Source organism: Pocillopora verrucosa, chromosome 1, assembly GCF_036669915.1.
Source record: "Pocillopora verrucosa isolate sample1 chromosome 1, ASM3666991v2, whole genome shotgun sequence".
NCBI lineage: Eukaryota > Metazoa > Cnidaria > Anthozoa > Scleractinia > Pocilloporidae > Pocillopora > Pocillopora verrucosa.
Window position 1 is genome coordinate 6,911,184 of NC_089312.1, and position 20,186 is coordinate 6,931,369.

Sequence of the window (20,186 nt, forward strand, 5' to 3'; positions counted from 1 at the left end):
TACATCAAAGATTGTGCATTTAAAAGATATTGGGTAAAAACAGTAAGTTTGTTTCAGTGGAGAACTAAGGAACAGTCTGTAGTGGTTTGTAGAAGATAATCACGGTATCGCCTAAAGGAGTTGCTTCTTAGTAAGCATTTTTGCGCATTGTTTAACAACGTAGTTCGGTTTGTAGCAGTGTAGGACTCTTTCTGTCTGTTAGAAAATACCGTGACAAAAGATTCCAAAGTGGTTTTCAAGAGTTTTGATTTGATGCTTGCTCATTTTTCCTGCTTGATTATGTGCTTCATTATTAGAACAATACCAGGTTTTTCTTCATATTTTCTGCAGAGTTCAGAAAATGCATGCTTTCTGACTCATTGGATTATATAACATGTTGACCCTCATTAAAAACAAAAACAAAAATAATAACCTATGTGCTTATATGAGATAAGAAAACTTTAATTAGTGAAGTTTTAGCAAATTGATCCATTGGCATATCAAAGAAGGTGCAAGTTATAATAGCACCATTCAGCTCATAGAGGTTGATTAAAAATTTTCGTTCTTAGTAATTAGATAATAATATAAATGCTGTATTCAATTGGATTATTACTGTCATTATTATGATAAAATAAAAATAACGAGAGGGATCAATAACACCTTGGCTATTTGAAGTTGTGTTTATTTTGTATACTTGGATATTTGATAGCGAGTGTTTACAAACAGAAAATCAGTATTCAACAACGATGAAGTTATTTCTATTTCAGAAGGATAGCGCTTGGAGCTAATACAGTATAGTATTAACTCGGCTTTGAACTTTGGCTATCGTCTGACAAGAGTTGAATAAGAAGGCTAATTTACGTTATTATAACGTGATCCTCAAAGACAAAAGTAAATGGGCAGTCCGAGTTTTGAAGGTTTTCATGTACGAAAACAAGAATCAAACACATTTAACACTCGTATAGTATGTATAGTTTCGTGTTCAAATAAAAAAATAACAGAACAAAACAAAACAGGAAAGATGAAAAACATAGCCAAATTAGCATAAATATAAAAATTCATACTAATTACGATGGTGTCAGAGCGACTGCGATCATGCTTAGGTCCCTCATTGCGATCTCCGCTCATCGCAAGGGAGAAAGGCTCAGAAGTTACATCGGCCGCCCTTTGAGTGAAAAACGAAGAGCTTGCTCTCAAACCCTTTCCAATTTTTAAAGGAAATTTTGTATTCTAGTACCAAAAATGTATCATTGTGCGTGACTAGATTTTTTCGAAAATGGCCGTACGAAGAATATCAATTAATCTTTCTTAAGCATTTCAACTAGCTACGAAGCTTACCAAGAATCTCGATTTTAAAAGTTCAATCACGTTTAAGCAAGTTTGTTTTCTTTTGCTTTTTTATTTTTGCTGGTAGCGTTCTCAAAACAAAGAAACTGTGTTTCAGATGTAGGTAGAAAACACTGCAAGAAAAAAATTAAAAGTCTATTGTAATTGATAAAAGCATGGTGAAGCTTTGCGATGTAAAATTTTACTTACGAAAATATGACGGATTTCATATTAAGAGCGATTGTCTGTAAAAATCAGACAAATTCTAAATTTCGCGGCAAGGGTGAAAGATTCGATTTCTTTCTTATTTTAATATTAGATAGGCTAGACTATAACTAAAATCACTGGATACTTTTTTTGGAAAAATATCTTTTTATTTCAGAGAAAAATGCAAATAACAAAATTCCGTTAAAATCGTCATTTTTAGCAGCAAATTATTGCACAAGTTTGAGAGCTTCGCATTCAAACACGAATCACAATCTCGTCTTTTTAACTCTCAAATCTTCTTTTTCAACCTCATAAGATCTCGCAAAAAGATTTTTGTAAACACTGCGTTCCTCTTTGCGTGTAAAATAATTTAATTTCGAAGGCATACATTTCTCTTCAGTAAAAGTACTTTGTAAGTAAAGTTAATTTCTAGCATGTGCTAAACCTTCAAATGGATTAAGCTTTGGGCGGTAGAATTACGAAAAGATGTTCTCATTATTTCTGTAAAAATTTCTTTGGGTAAATGATTGAGAGCGATACGAAAGCTTTTCAAAGTCCGTTGAAATGCAGTTATTTTACCTTTCGCGGTCAACATTCCAGTCGCGAGTCACACACATACTTTAATATGATTCAACCCATATGAGGCCGGAAAATGTTCATGGGTACACATTTCCAAATGCTCTAACCTAATTTGCAGTAGAAGAAAGATCCAAAGACCATTTTACTGTGGTTATCTTGTCGCTCGTCGTATTTATAACGTCCGTTGAAACTACCTCTCAATTTGCGAACTGTCACCAACCTTCGTTGTAAAACGTTTGACATCTTTCTGCACTGTGGCATCTTATCCAGCGGTTCAGTTGACTGTGAGTGTTGCTCGGTTTGTGGTGCAGTTGATCTGATTGATGCTTTTGAAAGTGGCGCTACACATATGTTGCAGTCTACGAAGTTTTGTATACGGAGAGTCGTCATGCAATGCAAATCATATAATGGAAAGTTACTTTTTAGGGGGTAGCGGAAGGGGAAAGTAAAAAGACGTCACTCTGACCTGCTGCTAAGTTTTTTTTGTTGTTGTGAACATCGAAATCTCTTACATGTAAGTTGCGGAGATCGGGCCTTTAGCTGATACTCATTAAAAGCTAAATTTAGTACCTGCTAAAAATAGTAAGCCTAAGTAAACAAAACCTGGTTTAAATGGTTAAGAATATATGAAAGTCATATATTTGAACTGCGGATAAAGACGCGAATGAAAGTGATCCTCGCATTAATGTGATGGTCATGAAGTTGGTTCTAAATAAACCCGTGAAGTGATGAATAAATGGTTAAGAATATATGAAAGTCATATATATTTGAACTGCGGATAAAGACGTGAATGAAAGTGATCCTCGCAGTAATGTGCACTACTTAGGCAATAGTGAAAATAAGGCCTGAAAAAAATTCAGGCCTGTACGGGATTTGAACCCATGACCTCTGCGATACCAGTGCAGCGCTCTACCAACTGAGCTAACAAGCCAACTTTCATTCACGTCTTTATCCGCAGTTTAAATGTATGACTTTCAACGGAAGGTTGTCGTTCGTTCAAGTCGCTTACTGGCGGAGTTTGTGGTTACAACACTAGAGATCGAATGCGTGAAACGGAAATTGATCCTTTACTTTCATGCACCAAAAATATCGCAAGTCATGAATCGGCTTTCAAATTTACCGGTCCTGAAAATGAGATCGACCTTATTTTGACCGAGCGCACATATGTCGGCCCCTCTGTAGTTTAAGGTTTTAAACGGTAGTTGGGTCTGTTAACAGTAGGGAGTTTAAGATACGGTCACTACGGACTACGTCTGGGCGTGAGAATCCAAGCCACGCGTGGACTGGGCCGACTACGCTAAAAGGGCGCGAAAATTGGAGTGTTGTTTGACGTTAAGATCGTGACAACGACTACGGACTACGGCTGCACTTGGAAAAAAAAATGTCCTTCGAAGATGCTAGAAACACCCTTTTAATCGCTTATGCGGATGGTTTTCTGGATGATGAAGAGTTTATTGTTCTTTACGATTATTACCAACCCGTTAATCCTTCATTTCCGTACTGGAATTTTGATCCATTGTGTTTGGATGTGTTCGACTCTTGCGAGTGCGAAGCTCACTTCAGGGTGGCCAAGGATGATATTCCGATGTTATTGAACGCATTGCGGATTCCGGCGAGTTTCAAGTGCCCACAGGGAACAGTTTGCAGTGGCTTAGAAGGACTTTGTTTACTGCTAAAACGACTAGCATACCCATGCCGCTATTTCGATTTAATTTCAACTTTTGGACGTCCGGTGCCAGAGCTGTGCATGATCGCTAACACTGTACTTGATTGGGTTTTTAATGAACATGGGTTTCGTTTAACCTCTTGGAATCAGCCATTTCTTACCCCTGCTTGCCTTCAAGAATACGCCTGTGCTATAGCAAGACAAGGAAGTCCACTTACCAATTGTTTTGGTTTCATTGACGGCACGGTTCGCCCCATATGTCGCCCTGGAGGAAAACAGCGCGTTGTATACAACGGGCACAAGCGTGTTCATGCGCTAAAATTTCAATCCGTAGTAGTGCCAAATGGTTTGGTAGCAAATCTTTATGGTCCGGTGGAGGGTGCACGCCACGATGCAGGGATGCTTAAAGACTCTGGCCTGCTGCAAACGCTGGAAAGAGAAGCTTACAATCCAAGGGGGGACGTCCTATGTCTCTATGGAGACCCAGCTTACCCTCTTCGTCCTCATTTAATGGCCCCTTACCGAATAGGGGAGGTTCCAGTATTTACAGCCGATATGGAAGCATTTAATTCAGCAATGAGTTCTGCTAGAGCTTCGGTGGAATGGCTATTTGGCGATATCTCCAACTTGTTCAAGTTCTTAGATTTCAAGAAAAACTTAAAGTTAGGATTAAGCGCAGTTGGAAAGCAGTATATAGTGTCCGCACTGTTTAGAAATATTCTCACTTGCCTTTATGGTAACACAACATCAACACATTTTCAACTTGATCCACCAACTGTTCAAGACTATTTGGCCTAATGGCATCACAGTATATCAAGTAGAGATGTCTTAGCCCGATGCCAAGTTACAAAATATATTTGGTTGTTCTAGCAGCTAATCCAGGATTTCAGGTTTTATTTTTTCATTCAAGATTACTGCTAGTGTCTGGTGAGTCTTCTGTCCGTGAAAATGAAATTTAAAAAGAGAAAGCAGCAAGGCTTAAAAAAAGAATAAAACAAATGTTCACTTAAATCCAGGACAAAGCGACCTTTTCGTATAACCCATTAAGTTCTTATGAAGTACTAATCAGATTTTAAAACATTGGTCATTGAGTTGTCTTTGTTTGCCGGGTGTTGGGTCAAGGAGAGGGTCTGAACCAGGAAGTAAGGGCACAGAAAACTCTGATTGACAATAAGTTTATGTTTTTGTAATGGAATGAATTTGTTAAACCTTAAACTTAAGTATGCAGTTGCCATGGTAATCATCTACGGTATGTGCAACAACTTTACTATGAACTAATACAGTGACTATTCACTGTTAACTTAATTCCTGTATGAAAAAGATAATGGATCCAAACCGTCAAAGAAATAAAAATTTCATGACCATTTTGGTAAAAAATATTAAATTCCTGTATTATGGAAAACATGAACAATAAACAAGTTATCCTTTTTCTTGTTTCTACTCACAATAACTCACCAAACAAAGTTCACCATGCATGCTTATGTATTTTTGGGGAATTTTCGGATAACTAATAGAAAAATGCAACAGTTTGTTAAAGGTTCTGTGAAACAAACAACAACGTATTAGAGTCTCCAAAAAATGCAAAATGCCCCTTTAAATTGAATGTATGGGATGGCAAAACAGCCAAGCTCTCAAACAACAAAACTCTTAAATGTTATCACTTTGTAAGTTTCTGTACTAGAGCAAGAACAAGGTTTTGTGTGTTCATTTGACTTTGCATCATTTGCTTCATCTGCTCTTGTTGCACTTTGAATTGTTCTGTTTGCTGCTCAGCCTGAAGTTGCAGCTGCTGTCTTTGAAGTTCCAGCTCTTCTTTTCTGAGGTCTGTTTCCTTAGCTGTTTTCTCTGCTAAATACTGGAAAGGATCAGAACTAGCTCTTCTTTTTCTTCCTCTTCTCTTTACAGTCTTCTTCTCTGTGGCACTTTGGTCCCCAGAATTAGAGGCTTCACCACTTGCTCCAGCCTTTGCCCACGTGGTCATGGCTTTATCTCTACATGCAAGTGCATCCTTCCTCTTCTGGTCATCTTTTTTGCTGTTTGCATTTCCTACACGAAGTGTTGTTGACTCCATGGCCGCAACTATTTCCTCAAGCAATGTTTCGTTTTCTGTTGGTGGATCAGGGTTGATCCCACTTGCTTTTTCTTCTTTGTTTTTCTTGTTCTTGTAGTCTTTTAACAGCTTGTTAAATTGTTCCCTCACACTTCGCTGATCCCGAGGCATGTCTCTTAAAGGACTGAAGCAGTTTGGTTTTTCGGCTACTTCTGTCCATTTTTGGCCAGCTTCCTTGCTGCCCACTTTGTACAGAAATGGCTCCGAGGAGTATAATTCCCGAAGGAGCAGAGTATTTTTTGCTTCATTCCAACGAAACGGCCCACTAAAAAGGAACACATTTTATAAAATTAATACGTAGCATCAAAGTATTTTCTTAGTACAAAATTGCATCCTGCCAATCACGTTTTATCACCTGTTGATCAATAACACCATAAAAAGCTGTCCTTAGGCTGCTGTCTCCAGTCAGTAAATTATTTTATTTGGGAAACAAGGTTAAATTAAAAAAAAACATTAATTTTAAATCCAAAGTAAACATAAGACTCCCAATTTGGTCATTGTATCAGATTTTGATTCACCATAGTTCTCCATTAACTTCCCTTCCCAAGCTTCAACTCTCCTTCTGCATATCAATTTTAGGACACAAAACCAGTATATAAATTAATGTATGAGCATTTGAAAAACGATTTATACAAATGCCATTTTCAGACATGTGAGCTTACTTTGTTCGAACAGAGACGGCTGACTCGCCACTGGAGCACACACTAAAGAGACAAACAAATACCCAGTCAGTGACAATGAAGTTTCCGTTTATATAAAACAGGGTTCGTACTCTTTTGAGCCCTTCAAATTCCATGACTTTCCATTACTTTTTCCATGACCTTTTCCAGTCTTCCATGACTTTGGTTATAGCTGTCACTTAAGAAAATTTTCAAAACTATCCTTGTTTTTATTTAGGGTATTTACCTTACTCAGTGCAACAGATAACACTTTAGTGTCCACCATATGTGCCATTTCTAAAAGCCGTTTAATTACGTCTTTTTGTCCTTATTTTGGACTGTGCACGAACTAGTCTAGCAAACATAACCAATTTTCCATGACTTTCAATGACCGACAATTAAATTCCATGACTTTCAAGGCCTGGAAAATGAATTCTTAAATTTCATGACTTTCCAGGTTTTCCATGACCTGTACGAACCCTGTAAAAGCTTTTACAATCTATTTTGATTTGGAAAAAGTACATACTTCCAACAAAGTTCGCAGTTCACCTTTGAAAAGTAGAAAAAGAAAGTGAATTACCTGCTTTCATCTCCTGTTGACATCCTAATCTGCTTGTAAACACAACAGAATTCAAAGGGCGTCAGTAATCAGAACCAGAAACAGAAAAAAAATGCGATTTTTATTTCTTTTTCGCTCAAGTTTAATTGCCTAAAGACTGTTCAACATAAAAGTAGCGTTTAGAAAACAAAACTGGTCAAAAATCGGCAAAAAAATACTTACGTAGTCCTCACTACGCGAATCTCCTCGACTACTCCCCGTAGCCTGCAACCACACGACGGACTGCGAAACCCACGTGCTATCGAGCATGCGCAGTAAATCTCGAACCAGGTCCTCGCCGTGTATTACCGTAGTCCGTAGTCCGTAGTGACCGTATCTTAAACTCCCTAGTGGTTAATAGTACAACTCCCTTACGCAAGCCCCACCCATTGGCCACGGAACATAGCACCCCAGCCTCACAAAAGCCACACATCCCCACCACTGCGTTTTGTAGCATGGTGTTGTAAAAATGTACAAAAGGTTCTCTTTCATGCTATATTAGGGTATTCTTTGCAATTTTAGTGGAAAGAAAAACACCCCTAATAAGTACGACAGGCACAGAGCGCCAAAAAAACAAGAATAATTCCCTGCAATAAATAAATGTATTTTACTGTTTGTCACCAGACAAAGATGACACTATTACAAAAAATGTTTACAGAATAAAATATTTTGTAGGTTCCAAGAGTTCAATTCTGATAGTGCTTAATTATATGGAGTTTTGCCCTTCACCTAACCCCTAAAGTTCCTTTGTCACCGGTATTGCGTGACAACCCAAATACTCAAACGGCGTACATGTTTGTAGTCAACTCGGTTTAGCTTTGAATTAGACTGTCAGATGTAATCTTTTACTGCATTGTAAACTGAGCAATACTCGCGGTCAACTGAACCGTTGGACAAGAAGCCACAGTGAAGAAAGATATCGAACGTTTGACAACAAGATGGTGTTCGACAGGGTTGGTGGTTTCATCGGACGTTATCATTTATACAGACCTAAATACGACGAACGACAAGAAAATCACACTCATGAAATGGTCTCTGGATCGGTCTCCTGCGGCAAATGAGGTTAGAGCATTTGGAAATATCTTTCTATGTACATTTTTCAGCCTCGTATGGGTTGAAACATATTAAAATATGTGTGACTCGCGATTGGAATGTTGACCACAAAAGGTCAAATAACTGCATTTTAACGGACTTTGAAAAGCTTTTGTATCGCTCTCAATCATTTGCCCAAACAAATTTTTACAGTTATATTGAGAACATCTTTTCGAAATTCAACCACCAAAAGCTGAATCCATTAAAAGGTTTAGCACATGGTGAAAATTAATTTTATTCACGAAGTATTTTTATTGAAGAGAAATGCATGCTTTCGAAATTAAATTATTTTAAGCGCAAAGAAGAGCGCAATGTTTACAAAAATCATTTTGTGAGGTCTTATGAGATCGAAAAAGAAGATTTGAGAACGCGTCGTGTGCGCGCGCTGTTGTCTCGCATTTCGCCAAGTTAACTGTTGTTTCTTTTAAAAAACGTATAACCGATGTTTAGTTTCTTTCTAAAAGTTTGTAATTGTTTTGATTGGTGGGTAACGGGACTGCATGTCGTCCAATTATGTCTGTAATCATACTCGTTAGTAACACATCGCTTCGCGGTCGTCCGATTTTGTTAATCACTCGTATGATTACAGACCGAATTGGACTCCACTCGGTCCTATTACTAGTATTAATCAGGACCGTCAAAATTTCCTTGAATGTGATTGCTGGATGAATTGCCCTTTTTTAACTAATTTTTTGCAAAGAATCCGATTTCATTTTCCAGCAAGTGACCAAATTGGACAAGAAATAAAATTAAAAATTCAACCTTTACAGAGTAACACTGAAGGCAGCCATTTTAATCTCCACAGATTTCTAAGTGAAAGCTGTGGTATAATGTGGATGCGAAAAGGATACTGAAAGGAAAAAAAGTAAATTGCAAAATTAAAAATACATTTTGTATTCTCTTCCATAACAGAAAATCTCTCCCTGTTTATAAATTGTCCTACTAAAGATCCTGAAAATCGTCACGACGGGTGTTTGCTTTAATTAACTTTGACTTCTATAAAACTCAGGAAAATGAAGAGATCCAATCAATCGGATTGTGGTTTTGGTATAAGTACCGTAATGTCTCACAATGACAAGCAGTCAACGGCTTTCTATGAGGTTCTTTTACGGACAAAATATCGAACATGGATACATTAATGTTTTGTTTAATTATGTTATTGTTATGAGTTAAAGTCTTAAAATAAATCAATTTCATCCGGAATACATCGATTTTGGATGTCATACATCGATATTGTGCAGCATACATCGCTTTCCTGGCTCATTCACGCGTGACCTTACCTAACTAAAAGATGTTCAATAAAACTAAAAGATGAGGAAGCGGAAATAGAAATGACCGGAAGTCAGATTAAACAAGAAGCCCCGGAAACGAACCCTTCCAAAATGGCGGAAATAGAGGCAGATGATCAGTGATGTTTGAGAAGCACTATGCAAGGTGCACGGATTTGGCTGCCCAACATCGAAGGATTTTTTACGCCTTTGGGTAGGCTACTGGAAAGTGCAGAAGGGCAAAGGAACACTGCGTCCTACGACTCGGCTGATTTTTTTTGTCGTCGTTTACGAGAAAACGAAAGAACTCTTGTCACTTTGACTCTAAGAATAGAAGAAGCCTTCCCAAACGAAGTTGAGGTGATCTCTGATCTAAACGAACTTGTTTTTCTTATGAACGAACTTTCAAGGGACTTTGACATAATTTTCGAGGACTCGGAACGTTCCACGTTTACTGCACCATCGTCCATAAACGATCGTCTTTCAACTGTGGCAAGGAACGGTTTAGTTGGCAGACCAAGGCTACAGATCTTACAGCAAGAGCTGCAAACTCTGCACAATGACCCCGGTTTTCGTTGGGCTGATATCAGAAGAATTATTGAATGAGAGTATTGGTTTTGGCAAGATATAGACATGAAAGGATGATCCTTCCTTATCTTACTTTCAGTTAACAGTTGTGTTATTCTTGGGCCCACTAACCATTTTTATTCATAATTTTTCATATGACATAAAAAAACACATAGAATCATAACCACTAAGAGATTGAATAAGGGAGGGTGTAACTTGAGGTTTTAAGGAAAAAAATCTTTGAAATTGTTACAATTATCCATGACTTTACATATGTTTATGGTAATGTTTTGCTCCTTTATTGCTAGAAATTTCTACTGCTCAAATTAATACAAAATCTCTGTTAGTTTCCTAAGCAGTGGCCAAGGGAAATATGCCAGTGGACCCTTCACATAAAATAATAAAATTTTCAAATCCGTTTAGGTTACTTAGGAAATGTTCCACGTTCAAAGTTCCAGTTTCAAGTTACTCAGCATATTAACTGTTTCGTTAACAGCATGATAAACTCAACACCAACAAAAAGAGCTTACAAGAGCTCATTTACAAGGGTATAAAATTCTCTGCAATAGCCATTATGCATGCAATATTGTTTTGCAATATTGTTTTGAGTGATTGCAAATCAAGGCTAGATCTCAGGTTTAAAGTGTTTATACTATGAAGCATCTAGTACATTATGCCACCATAACATCATGTATTTTTTTCCCAGCTATTCAAAGTTTTACACCCCTTTGTATTAGTAAGGCTGTTAGATTTGAGATTATAACTGATTATTGTTACTGTTTCCCATTTACATTGTCATTAGTAATTTAATTCTTGGCATACTGACATGTATAGCAGTAACTAATTTATACTAACTGTATTAAGAGTTCATTCCAAGTACATGAAGTTAATACAGTAAATCATGAACAGCAGTTTAAATAAAAAGAAGCAATCTGCAATACCACTTGGTAAGCTATGATTCCATCATGATCACTAGTTTGGAAGACTGCATCTTTAGCTTCTTGCAGTGACAATTCTTGATTATGTGTCAGAGTAGGAATTGTGTCAGGTACCGAAACTGCATAGTCACTCTGCATGTCAGGTGCAGGCCCTTCTTCACCAATACCATAATGATTGAATAAATTGACAGCCTTGCTGGCAGTCACATCTGTCACAGCCTTATACCCAGAATTTCTGGAATGTAGCATTCCTTGTATCCAGAGCTGATTGGGAGAGAAATTGCATTGTGTGCTTACAGGAGGATTATTCCACCAACTGATAAATTGGTCAATGGTATTATTTATCAGTGTAATGTAAACTAGATGAAAACAAAACAGATGCACCTCATCTGCTGGATCTAAAATCCCACTGTGTTCAAGAAAGAGGAAAATGTTCAAAAAGTGGTTCACAATAACCCAGTTGACATCACACCAGAGATGCTCTATTCTCTGGTTATGAACAGATTTTCCAGTGATGTGGCTGCGTCTATTTAAACCTCTTTCTTGCAGCATGAAGCGAGCAACTTCTATGTTTTCCATTCCAAGATAACTGTGAACTCTTGATGGTAAATTGTAGTGCTCAACAGCTGACTGAAAATACTGCAGTACATTTTAAGCCCTGTTGTTGGTTGATGCCTGAAGGAACACTATCATTCTTGAAATACCATCTAAACCACCATGAATGACAATTTTATATGGCTGGATTAGTTTGTGGTTGCCACCAACGCGCCTGTTGGACACCATGAAGACATTTGTTCCACTACACTATCACATATAAGTTAGGTTAAATATGGTATGTAAAAAAAGTTAAATCTGCCTATCTGAGTAATAGTGGTAATAATTATAATGACAACAACAAAAATAATAATCATAACAACAACAAGAGGCATTTTGTGATCACCCATGAGTAACAGGCATGATAGGCAAGAATTTTGAGCATGATATCAGGGGAAGGTGGGGGCTGGAAAACTGGATTAGGGTGATTAGTGAGGGGGCTAAGTAGAATTGGGGGAAGTATCTCAAATCATGAGTTGAATTGGCATTAATACTCATGCATCAAAATTACAGCCTGACCTCCCTTGTATTACAGATTTAAAACCAGTGTTGCCCCTGTGTGGAGGGAACTCCCATATAAAAAGGAAAGGAGTGCTTTTCGCAAATTTTGAAAAGAACCCTTAAAAGGTACTAAGATCCTGTTTATGGGCTAGCTTAATATGCTTTTCAGCTCTAAGAGGAAACAATTCTGAAACAACACAGTTAACCCTAGCTGACATTTTTTTCTGTTCAAGACCCTACCTAAGAGATAGCACAAAAGCTCCTGCTGTGGACCTTTTAGAACAGACCACCATAAGAGGTACCAAACCTGCATTTTTAAACCCTAAAAAGTATAACAAGCATCCCTGTCCTTTTTATACAGGAGTCCCCCCAGGGAGGTGTTGCCCTTAGAGAAATAACGAACTATTTTGAAAAGAGGGGTGGTGGGCGCTAATGGAGTAGGGGGGCCTGTTAAAAATGGAGACCCCTCTGAACAGAGACTCGTTAGAAAGAAGGTAGTGTTAACTAAATAGCGCTTCAAAGAATTCGTTTACTTTACCATAACGCATTGGGGCATGGCACACTGTTCACTCTACGAATTATCTGTTGCGCTGCTCTTAAAGTGCGAAGAACCGGATCCACTCTTCGAATAGAATCCTGAATACGATGGCACTGGATTCGGAAGCCCCTTAAGCCCCCTTCAACCAGACGTTGACCAGCGCCTGGTGTCACTTCAAGAATTTCCCTCACATATTCGTCAAGGTCATCGTTGGAGACATCACTAAAATTCTCTCCCACACCAACTGGCAACCCAAATTCATGTCTTCGACGGCGCAAAGTTCTCCCGGAGATTCCAAGAACTCTTCTGATATCAGCCCAACGAAAATCGGCGTCATTGTGCAGAGTTTGCAGCTCTTGCTGTAAGATCTGTAGCCTTGGTCTGCCAACTAAACCGTTCCTTGCAACAGTTGAAAGACGATCGTTAAGGGACGATGGTACAGTAAACGTAGAAAGTTGCGAGTCCTCGAAAATTCTGTCAAAGTTCCTTGAAAGTTCGCTCATAAGAAAAACAAGTTCGTTTAGATCAGAGATCACCTCAACTTCGTTTGGGAAGGCTTCTTCTATTCCTAGGGTCAGCATTAGATTCCATCCACCAAAACCACCTTGGTCGAGAGGGACTGAGATGGAATGATGGACAACTCATGACTTGTTATACTAAATTAAAATTACGAAGCTACGACAACATGCCGACTTATCCCGATGACCTAAGTGTATTATTTGTTTGGGAAATTGCGTCAAAACTTTTTACTCAAGAAATGGTAAGTATTAATTTATTGTTCGATTGTAGTATCATAAAACATTTTACGCAATTTTATGCAGATATTTTACGTATTTAAAAGGTGCCCAGATGTTACGTAGTTTTGCTGGATGTCATTAGGGAACATCCACCAAAACTTTGACCAAAACCATCAACAATATATTTTTTAAATTTTATCTATAGCCACTGTTAGATGTTCAGGGAGACAAAAGATTTATACCACTAATTAGCAGTTAGTGCTCTGGCTAATTATTTTTTATGGTGCACAATTGCTGACCGACCAAACGTTCATAATGATTATCATAACTCATAACACATAGAATAAAGTGGTTTTGGTGGATGTTTCTCTCCATCCACCAAAACCACCATAGCAATTTCTGTTACTTCCTTACAGAAGACTGATGTGACCTGCTATTTGGAGTACATAACCACAATCTATTTCTTTGTATGTAGAGATATTTTGCAAAGTTCTTGAGTCAGCACCTTTTATTATTGAAACCATAATCATAATCATGGTGCACAATATAGAATACAAAAGGTTCTGGTGTGGTAATCATGTAATCTTGAAACAGGAGAGTTTTTAACTGACTTAAACTGATTTAAACAGACATTTGCAACAAAATTCCAGGTCCAGAAATTTCTTCCACTATTTCCGCTAAAATCATAACCTTTAAGTACAACAAATCAGCACATTAGTAATTGTTATCAGGGGTCTGAAAATCCTATTTCAAGTAACCTTTAATTTCACATGGATGAATAAGTATACGCTCAAGATGCAGAATGTCTTACATTTTACAAACTATTTCACTTTTTATGGATAGACAGTGAAAGGCCTTTGCCACATTGGTGAATCAAACCATGTGATAATTGTTTGTTTTTGCTCACAATATCCAGAAAAATGGAGGGGATAAATTTAAATAGCCAATTCTATTAATGGTTAAAATTAAATAACATTGGAAGATCAAATTAACTTTGTACTGTTTAAAATTCAGTTTTGGTTTCTTGCTTATCCCAGCCTCTTAATATTCAAAAGCATTCCACAAAGGATTAAACTTGAAGCTAAAGCAAAGTTTAAGTTGAGCCATAGCTGATCTAAATACTGAGCACTTTGTATTGTAACCCATTTAGCAGTAAAGTTTATCTATATGTCTGCCAGCTTGTCACAAGTCTTACCCCTCTCCTTCAAAAGTCTCTATAAATAAATTTTTCTTTGTGGTCCCTAATTGATGATGAGTATATTACAGCTCCTCAGTTTTCCTCTCTCAAGACAAGGTTACTCTAAATTTAACAAAGTAATGGACTTGATAAACTCAAACTATAACTCAGCTGGCTGCTACTTGCAACCTTAATTTCTAGATATCAGTATACGATAATCAATATGTTATAAATAAGAACCCTAATGCTTAATTTTGCAGTGATCACCTTCCTCCTTTTCATTTGCAGACCAGACTAGAACCTCTATAGGTGTGTTTGCTTGTTTTGAGTGGGGATGGAAGAAAAGGAGTCATGCTGCATATCTGATTTATTAAATCGCATTTGTTCTGTTTATACATGAGTAGAACTACCTTGTTCTCTGAAAAAAATAAAATTTCTCGCATTTTTATCTGTGCTTTGCAGTCAAACTTCCTTGTGTCTTGGAAAAGAAATCTTATTTTCTTGAAAACAAAATCTTTGTTTCCAGCCTTCTGTAATAGGTAAATATAATAGTGTAAGATGAGTGACAGTGTACTTCTCAAGTTATTTTTTGAAATGTGACAAAACGGAAGTGTCATAGCGTGATAAGGAGCAAACATATGATTGCTTGATAGAAAGCAAAAAATGCAGAATTGCATATATTTTCTCCTTTGTCAGCAGCATATGTTAGTGAAAAGTTCTTATAATTGTTAACTTCTAAACCATCTTCAATTTAGCCAAGATTGAACTGTTATCACGTTTGTCATAAAAGTATTCTGAGATCAATGTCATATGACCCATTCAAGTATTTGACCTTTCGAATTAGCAAGCCATAGTTGACAGAAACACAAAGGTTGAGGATAAAAAGAAATTATTATATGTAGTACTTCTTCTGCATCTTTTCGTTTCCTTTTCTCTCTTTCCTTCCCAACTTTCCTTCCCAAAATTAGGAAAGGCACACCAGTAAAAAACGAATTTTTGCTTCTTAAATATCTCATGCATCTTCCCCCAGTATTTTGTGACTTCTGTCCGAGGAAGGAGGTGTAAGCATTAAATTAACCCGAATGATTCCACAATTGTGGTATCATCCAAGCCATGCCAGAGGACTTGAACTAGATAAACTAGTGAGAATGCACAATAGCGATAGCAAAGCTTTGTAATGCTAAAAAGCTATATCAATATATATATATGTGTTCCCGAAACCTTTGACAGCTTTAAAGAAAGAAAACTTCGTCAATCCTGTTTCAAATTCCGCAATAAGTTTATGCGCCTCATCAACAGAATTTACGTATCCTAAATTATCTGCATGTCTACCATCAGTGGTTCGCGACTTAAAATTCTCGCTAAGTTGTTTCTGTTTGTTCCTCAAGAATCATGGAATTTACAGCTTTCGATGTTCGGCTACATCACTTGCGGATTTCCGAGAATCTTCGGTTATGTATTGTAAGTCATTAAATATTCCATCTCAGTCCCTCTCGACCGAGGTGGTTTTGGTGGATGGAATCTAATGCTGACCCAGATAACAATAGTCTGAGCATTACGCATAGAATGTATCATGAATCCGCTAGTTTCAATGGGAATAATCTGAAGGCTCGAAGAACCAGTTTGTATCAGGGGCTTGGGACATAAGCCGAAGTTACACGGCGCGAATTTTGAAAAGACAACTGTGCGAATGTCTCGTCGACCGCAGATAGCGCTTTGAGCGGCCGAACGATAAGTTAGTGCCAATTAATATCAAAATGAGCTCAATTATGGGAATGAGAGTCAACAAGACGCAATATCTTCTAATTTATTGACACAAAAAAAAAAACACTTAAAGTGTGTCTTCTATGCAGACCGTTTCACTCATGGTGGGAACGTTGGTCGCCATATTGGATGATCTTTGCATTTGAGCTGAAACAAAGGGGAGGAGCCAACCTATTTATAACGCGCCTTCGTGTTAAAATTCACCTTTCACAAAGCCTTTCCCTACCGCAAGTAATCATCAGGAAAAAATAATCAATTCGGACTTTTTTCCATAAAATGAATGTTCAAAATGAACATTCCCACCTCCCCCCTCCCACTTAGAGAACACACTGTTAGGTCAAAAAGAGATATTTTGTTTATTAAACAACTTGAATCATCTACAAACAGTATCATGTCAAAACTAAGGTTCTCTTCTTTGCGCAAGTTTAGGCTGTGTATTTTTAAAAAAAAAATTAATTTCTTTGGAGCTGCCGATGTAAATTTAAAGAAAGGCACCATTCTCGCAGGCGAGCTGCAATTTTAAACCAAATCCTATGACTCTTCCCTTCCCGGCCACTTAAGCGATAAATGATGACCGGTAACTAAGGTCTCAAGAGATTTGGCCGAAATTACAAGGGTCTCCCACAATAGAAGAGGAGTCTGGAAAGAAGTCAAGAGTTAATTTCTATTCCTACAGATCTACTTTGCAAACTCTGTAAGTCTTTAAACTTCATGAGATGGTTAATTTGCTTTATTGTTTTTCTTAATATCGTTTACGTAGGTATTTACATGACAATCAGATAGCAGAGCTACCACGTGGAGTCTTCAGCTACAACACCAAGTTGATTCGACTGTAAGTAAACAACATTTATTGCTTATTTGAAGAGACTTATTTTTAAGAAGCTTATACAGACCCAGTCACGCGTGTAAACTATAGCAATTTGTAATGTTGGGACTCTAATCCAATATCTCAGCTCACGTACATACTAAATCTTGGTTTCAAATTTTAATTGCCCTTAAACCCATGCGTTGCAGAGGGGCCAGTTTACAGCTCATAATGGCAGGATCCAAATCCTATATCCCAACTGGCATATTTGCCAAGAAAACGTAAATTAGCCACCTTAAAGGGTAAAAAAGCTGACGTTTCGAGCGTTAGCCCTTCGTCAGAGCGATTAGAGGAATTGTGGGTTGTGTGTGGATTTATATGCAGAAAGTGGAGCTACGCCATTGGTGGGAATATGGTGACGAGAAAACAGGAATAAATAAGTTGAATGAAAGGCGCTCGTTGATTCCGTGGGGATTAAGGGTGTCGATTTGAAATATAAATTTTTGTTCTAGTGTTTTACGGCTTTCCGAACTGCCTAGATGTAAGGAAAGGCCGCAAACTGCCGTATGCTGTTTGGAATGATAAGGAAGATTAAAGTGTCTAGCGACTGGCTTGATCATTGATCACTTTACGTGTACCTCCGCCAATGTTATTTACTGCATAACTTGCACTTATTGCAATAAGTTATACATCGGCGAGACAGGAAGACGACTGGGTGACCGATTCCGAGAACACCTTCGCGATGTGGAAAGAAATGACAAGGACGCATCTAAGCCAGTCGCTAGACACTTTAATCTTCCTTATCATTCCAAACAGCATACAGCAGTTTGCGGCCTTTCCTTACATCTAGGCAGTTCAGAAAGCCGTAAAACACTAGAACAAAAATTTATATTTCAAATCGGCACCCTTAATCCCCACGGAATCAACGAGCGCTTTTCATTCAACTAATTTATTCCTGTTTTCTCGTCACCATATTCCCACCAATGGCGTAGCTCCACTTTCTACATATAAATCCACACACAACCCACAATTCCTCTAATCGCTCTGACGAAGGGCTAACGCTCGAAACGTCAGCTTTTTTACCCTTTACGGTGGCTAATTTACGTTTTCAACCCAGTTGTTAACACTAAATTACCTGCTATACTCTCCCACCGACGCAGCACCACAGTTTCTTTAGAAACTTACCCCTTTATATATTTGCCAAGACCCCGTTTCAAATTTTAATAGAAATCCCATCGCCGTTGTTATTAGTGGGAGTGGGATTCAGTTTCTATTAAAATTTTGTTACTCCCACTAGCTTCAAAAAGGGTTCAGAGAGACGCAATTTACCGAAAGATGGAGAGTTCAAAACTCAGCCAGTCGAAAAGAAATTTGAAGTTAACAAGAATAGCAAAATCAACTAATTTTAACCTCCTCCTTCCCACTTCCCCCCTCCCACTTTGAGAACATATTGTTAGTTCGTAATATTCAGATCAAAATCGAACAAATCACATCGCGTATTTATCAAAACTCGGTTCTAAATTTTAATTGCCCAATGGCCCATGCGATCGGCTGCATTGAAAATCCGATTTCAATCGTTACTGATCCCATTTAAATTCATCTTTTATGGAGCCTTTCCCCTAACGTAAGCAATTATCAGGAAAAAATAATCAATTCGGACTTTTTTTCATACAATGACTGCTCAAAATAAACATTCCCAACTCTCCCCTTCCACTTGGAGAACACATGGTTAGGTCAAACAGGGGATATTTTGTCTATTATATTTCAATCATTTACAAACAGTATATTGTCAAAACAAAGGTTCTCTTCTTTGCGCAAGTTTAAGCTGTGTATTTTTAAAAAATTAATTTTTTTGGAGCTGCCGATGTAAAATAAAAGAAAGACATGATCCTTGCAGGTAAGCTGCAATTTTACCAATTGCAGAAAAGGAAGACTAAGAAAAATTCAGGCTTGGACGGGATTTGAACCCAGGCCTCCCAGAATATTACTACCAACTGAGCTACGGAAGTAAATGTCAACTCTTCCGCCCTTATGCCTATTTACTTTTATAGGACGCTTCATAGCCCCTGAATATTTGCTTCAGTTATAATCTGGTCATTGTCCTTCAAATTTTTTTTTTAAGTGCGTATAACAAAACATTTAGAAACATTTTATTGTCGAAACGAAGGCTCATTTTACTGCGCGACTTTTCGATATGTCTTTGTGATGAAATGAGTTTCTTTTAACTTGCGGATTAAAATCAAATAAAGACATGATCCTCGCAGGTAAGCTGCAATTTTACCAATTGCAGAAAAGTTGACTAAAAAAAAAATTCAGGCTCGGACGGGATTCGAGATACTAATTGGGCGATGCTGCAAACTGAGCTACAAAGCCACACGTTATGAGTGAGGTAAATTTTGGAAGATTCATCTTTTCTTGGAGAAAACTCATGCTCTTTGCAAAGAGGTAAATCAAATAGCGCCATGACAAACGCAGGTGAGCTGAAATTTTAGCAATTACAGAACAGTCCGGAAAAAAAGGAGAAAAAGGCTCGTTCCTTGACTCTAGGGGTTACCTCGCTCCAACTTGGGAGGAGTAGAAGAATCTAGAAACAATTTTTGCTTTTATTTTTTATTTTGTTTTTTCATCACTTTAGGTGTATTGAAAATTGTTTGAGTTTAGCTATTTGCTACATTTTTTTTCGGTTTGGTATACACAATAATTTTTAAATATTGTTAAGACTCCTTCCCAATTTTAGTTTATCCAACCAAATTAAAAAAAACAAAACAAAACAAAAGTAAAAAACAACAACAACAAAAAAAGGTGAAATGAACGACGTGAAATTATGTGTTGTTCAGAATGCTCATAAAAAGTATGGGAAAAATTTGGCTTAAGATACGCCCTGAAATCTTTCTCATTAGAGCCTGCTGATTTCCAAAGGTCAGAATTCAGATTTCGAGATTTTGAAAACGACCAAAAAATGTAAGCCAGCATCTTGAGTAGGATTTTATTTCAAAATTTGTAGAAATCAACGCCCTGAGATCTTTCTCATTAGAGCCTGTTGATTTCCAAAGGTCAGAATTCAGATTTCGAGATTTTGAA

At 37.6% G+C, this 20,186-nt stretch overlaps 3 protein-coding genes, 1 long non-coding RNA gene and 1 other non-coding gene across 5 annotated transcripts; 2 read left to right on the forward strand and 3 right to left on the reverse strand.

The window, feature by feature from the left end:
• Positions 1 to 2,949: 2,949 nt before the first annotated feature.
• Trnat-ggu (transfer RNA threonine (anticodon GGU)) lies at positions 2,950 to 3,022 on the reverse strand. The gene has a single exon. It is a non-coding gene; the product is annotated as a tRNA-Thr (tRNA).
• A 450-nt stretch (positions 3,023 to 3,472) lies between these two features.
• Positions 3,473 to 4,555, forward strand: LOC136280216 (uncharacterized). Its single transcript, XM_066165113.1, has one exon. It carries the CDS (start codon positions 3,473 to 3,475, stop codon positions 4,553 to 4,555), a length of 1,083 nt encoding a protein of 360 aa, XP_066021210.1.
• Positions 4,556 to 10,950: 6,395 nt separating this feature from the next.
• LOC136280235 (uncharacterized) lies at positions 10,951 to 11,568 on the reverse strand. Its single transcript, XM_066165156.1, has one exon. The coding sequence runs from the start codon at positions 11,566 to 11,568 to the stop codon at positions 10,951 to 10,953; it is 618 nt and encodes a 205-aa protein (XP_066021253.1).
• A 72-nt stretch (positions 11,569 to 11,640) lies between these two features.
• On the reverse strand, positions 11,641 to 13,203 carry LOC131795405 (uncharacterized). The gene is made up of 2 exons (XM_059112972.2): positions 12,623 to 13,203; positions 11,641 to 11,758 (listed from the first exon to the last, which is right to left on the reverse strand). The coding sequence occupies exons 1-2, from the start codon at positions 13,201 to 13,203 to the stop codon at positions 11,641 to 11,643; spliced, it is 699 nt and encodes a 232-aa protein (XP_058968955.2).
• LOC136277819 (uncharacterized) lies at positions 13,198 to 14,984 on the forward strand. The gene is made up of 2 exons (XR_010716047.1): positions 13,198 to 13,382; positions 14,825 to 14,984. It is a non-coding gene; the product is annotated as an uncharacterized lncRNA (long non-coding RNA).
• The last annotated feature ends 5,202 nt before the right edge of the window (positions 14,985 to 20,186 follow it).

Coding starts and splice junctions, on each gene's coding strand:
- LOC136280216 (XM_066165113.1), top strand. CDS start 3,473: ATGTCCTTCGAAGATGCTAGAAACACCCTTTTAATCGCTTATGCGGAT.
- LOC136280235 (XM_066165156.1), bottom strand. CDS start 11,568: ATGGAAAACATAGAAGTTGCTCGCTTCATGCTGCAAGAAAGAGGTTTA.
- LOC131795405 (XM_059112972.2), bottom strand. CDS start 13,203: ATGCTGACCCTAGGAATAGAAGAAGCCTTCCCAAACGAAGTTGAGGTG. Junction 11,759..12,622: donor CCATGCCCCAATGCGTTATG/GTAAAGTAAACG, acceptor GGTGTCCAACAG/GCGCGTTGGTGGCAACCACA.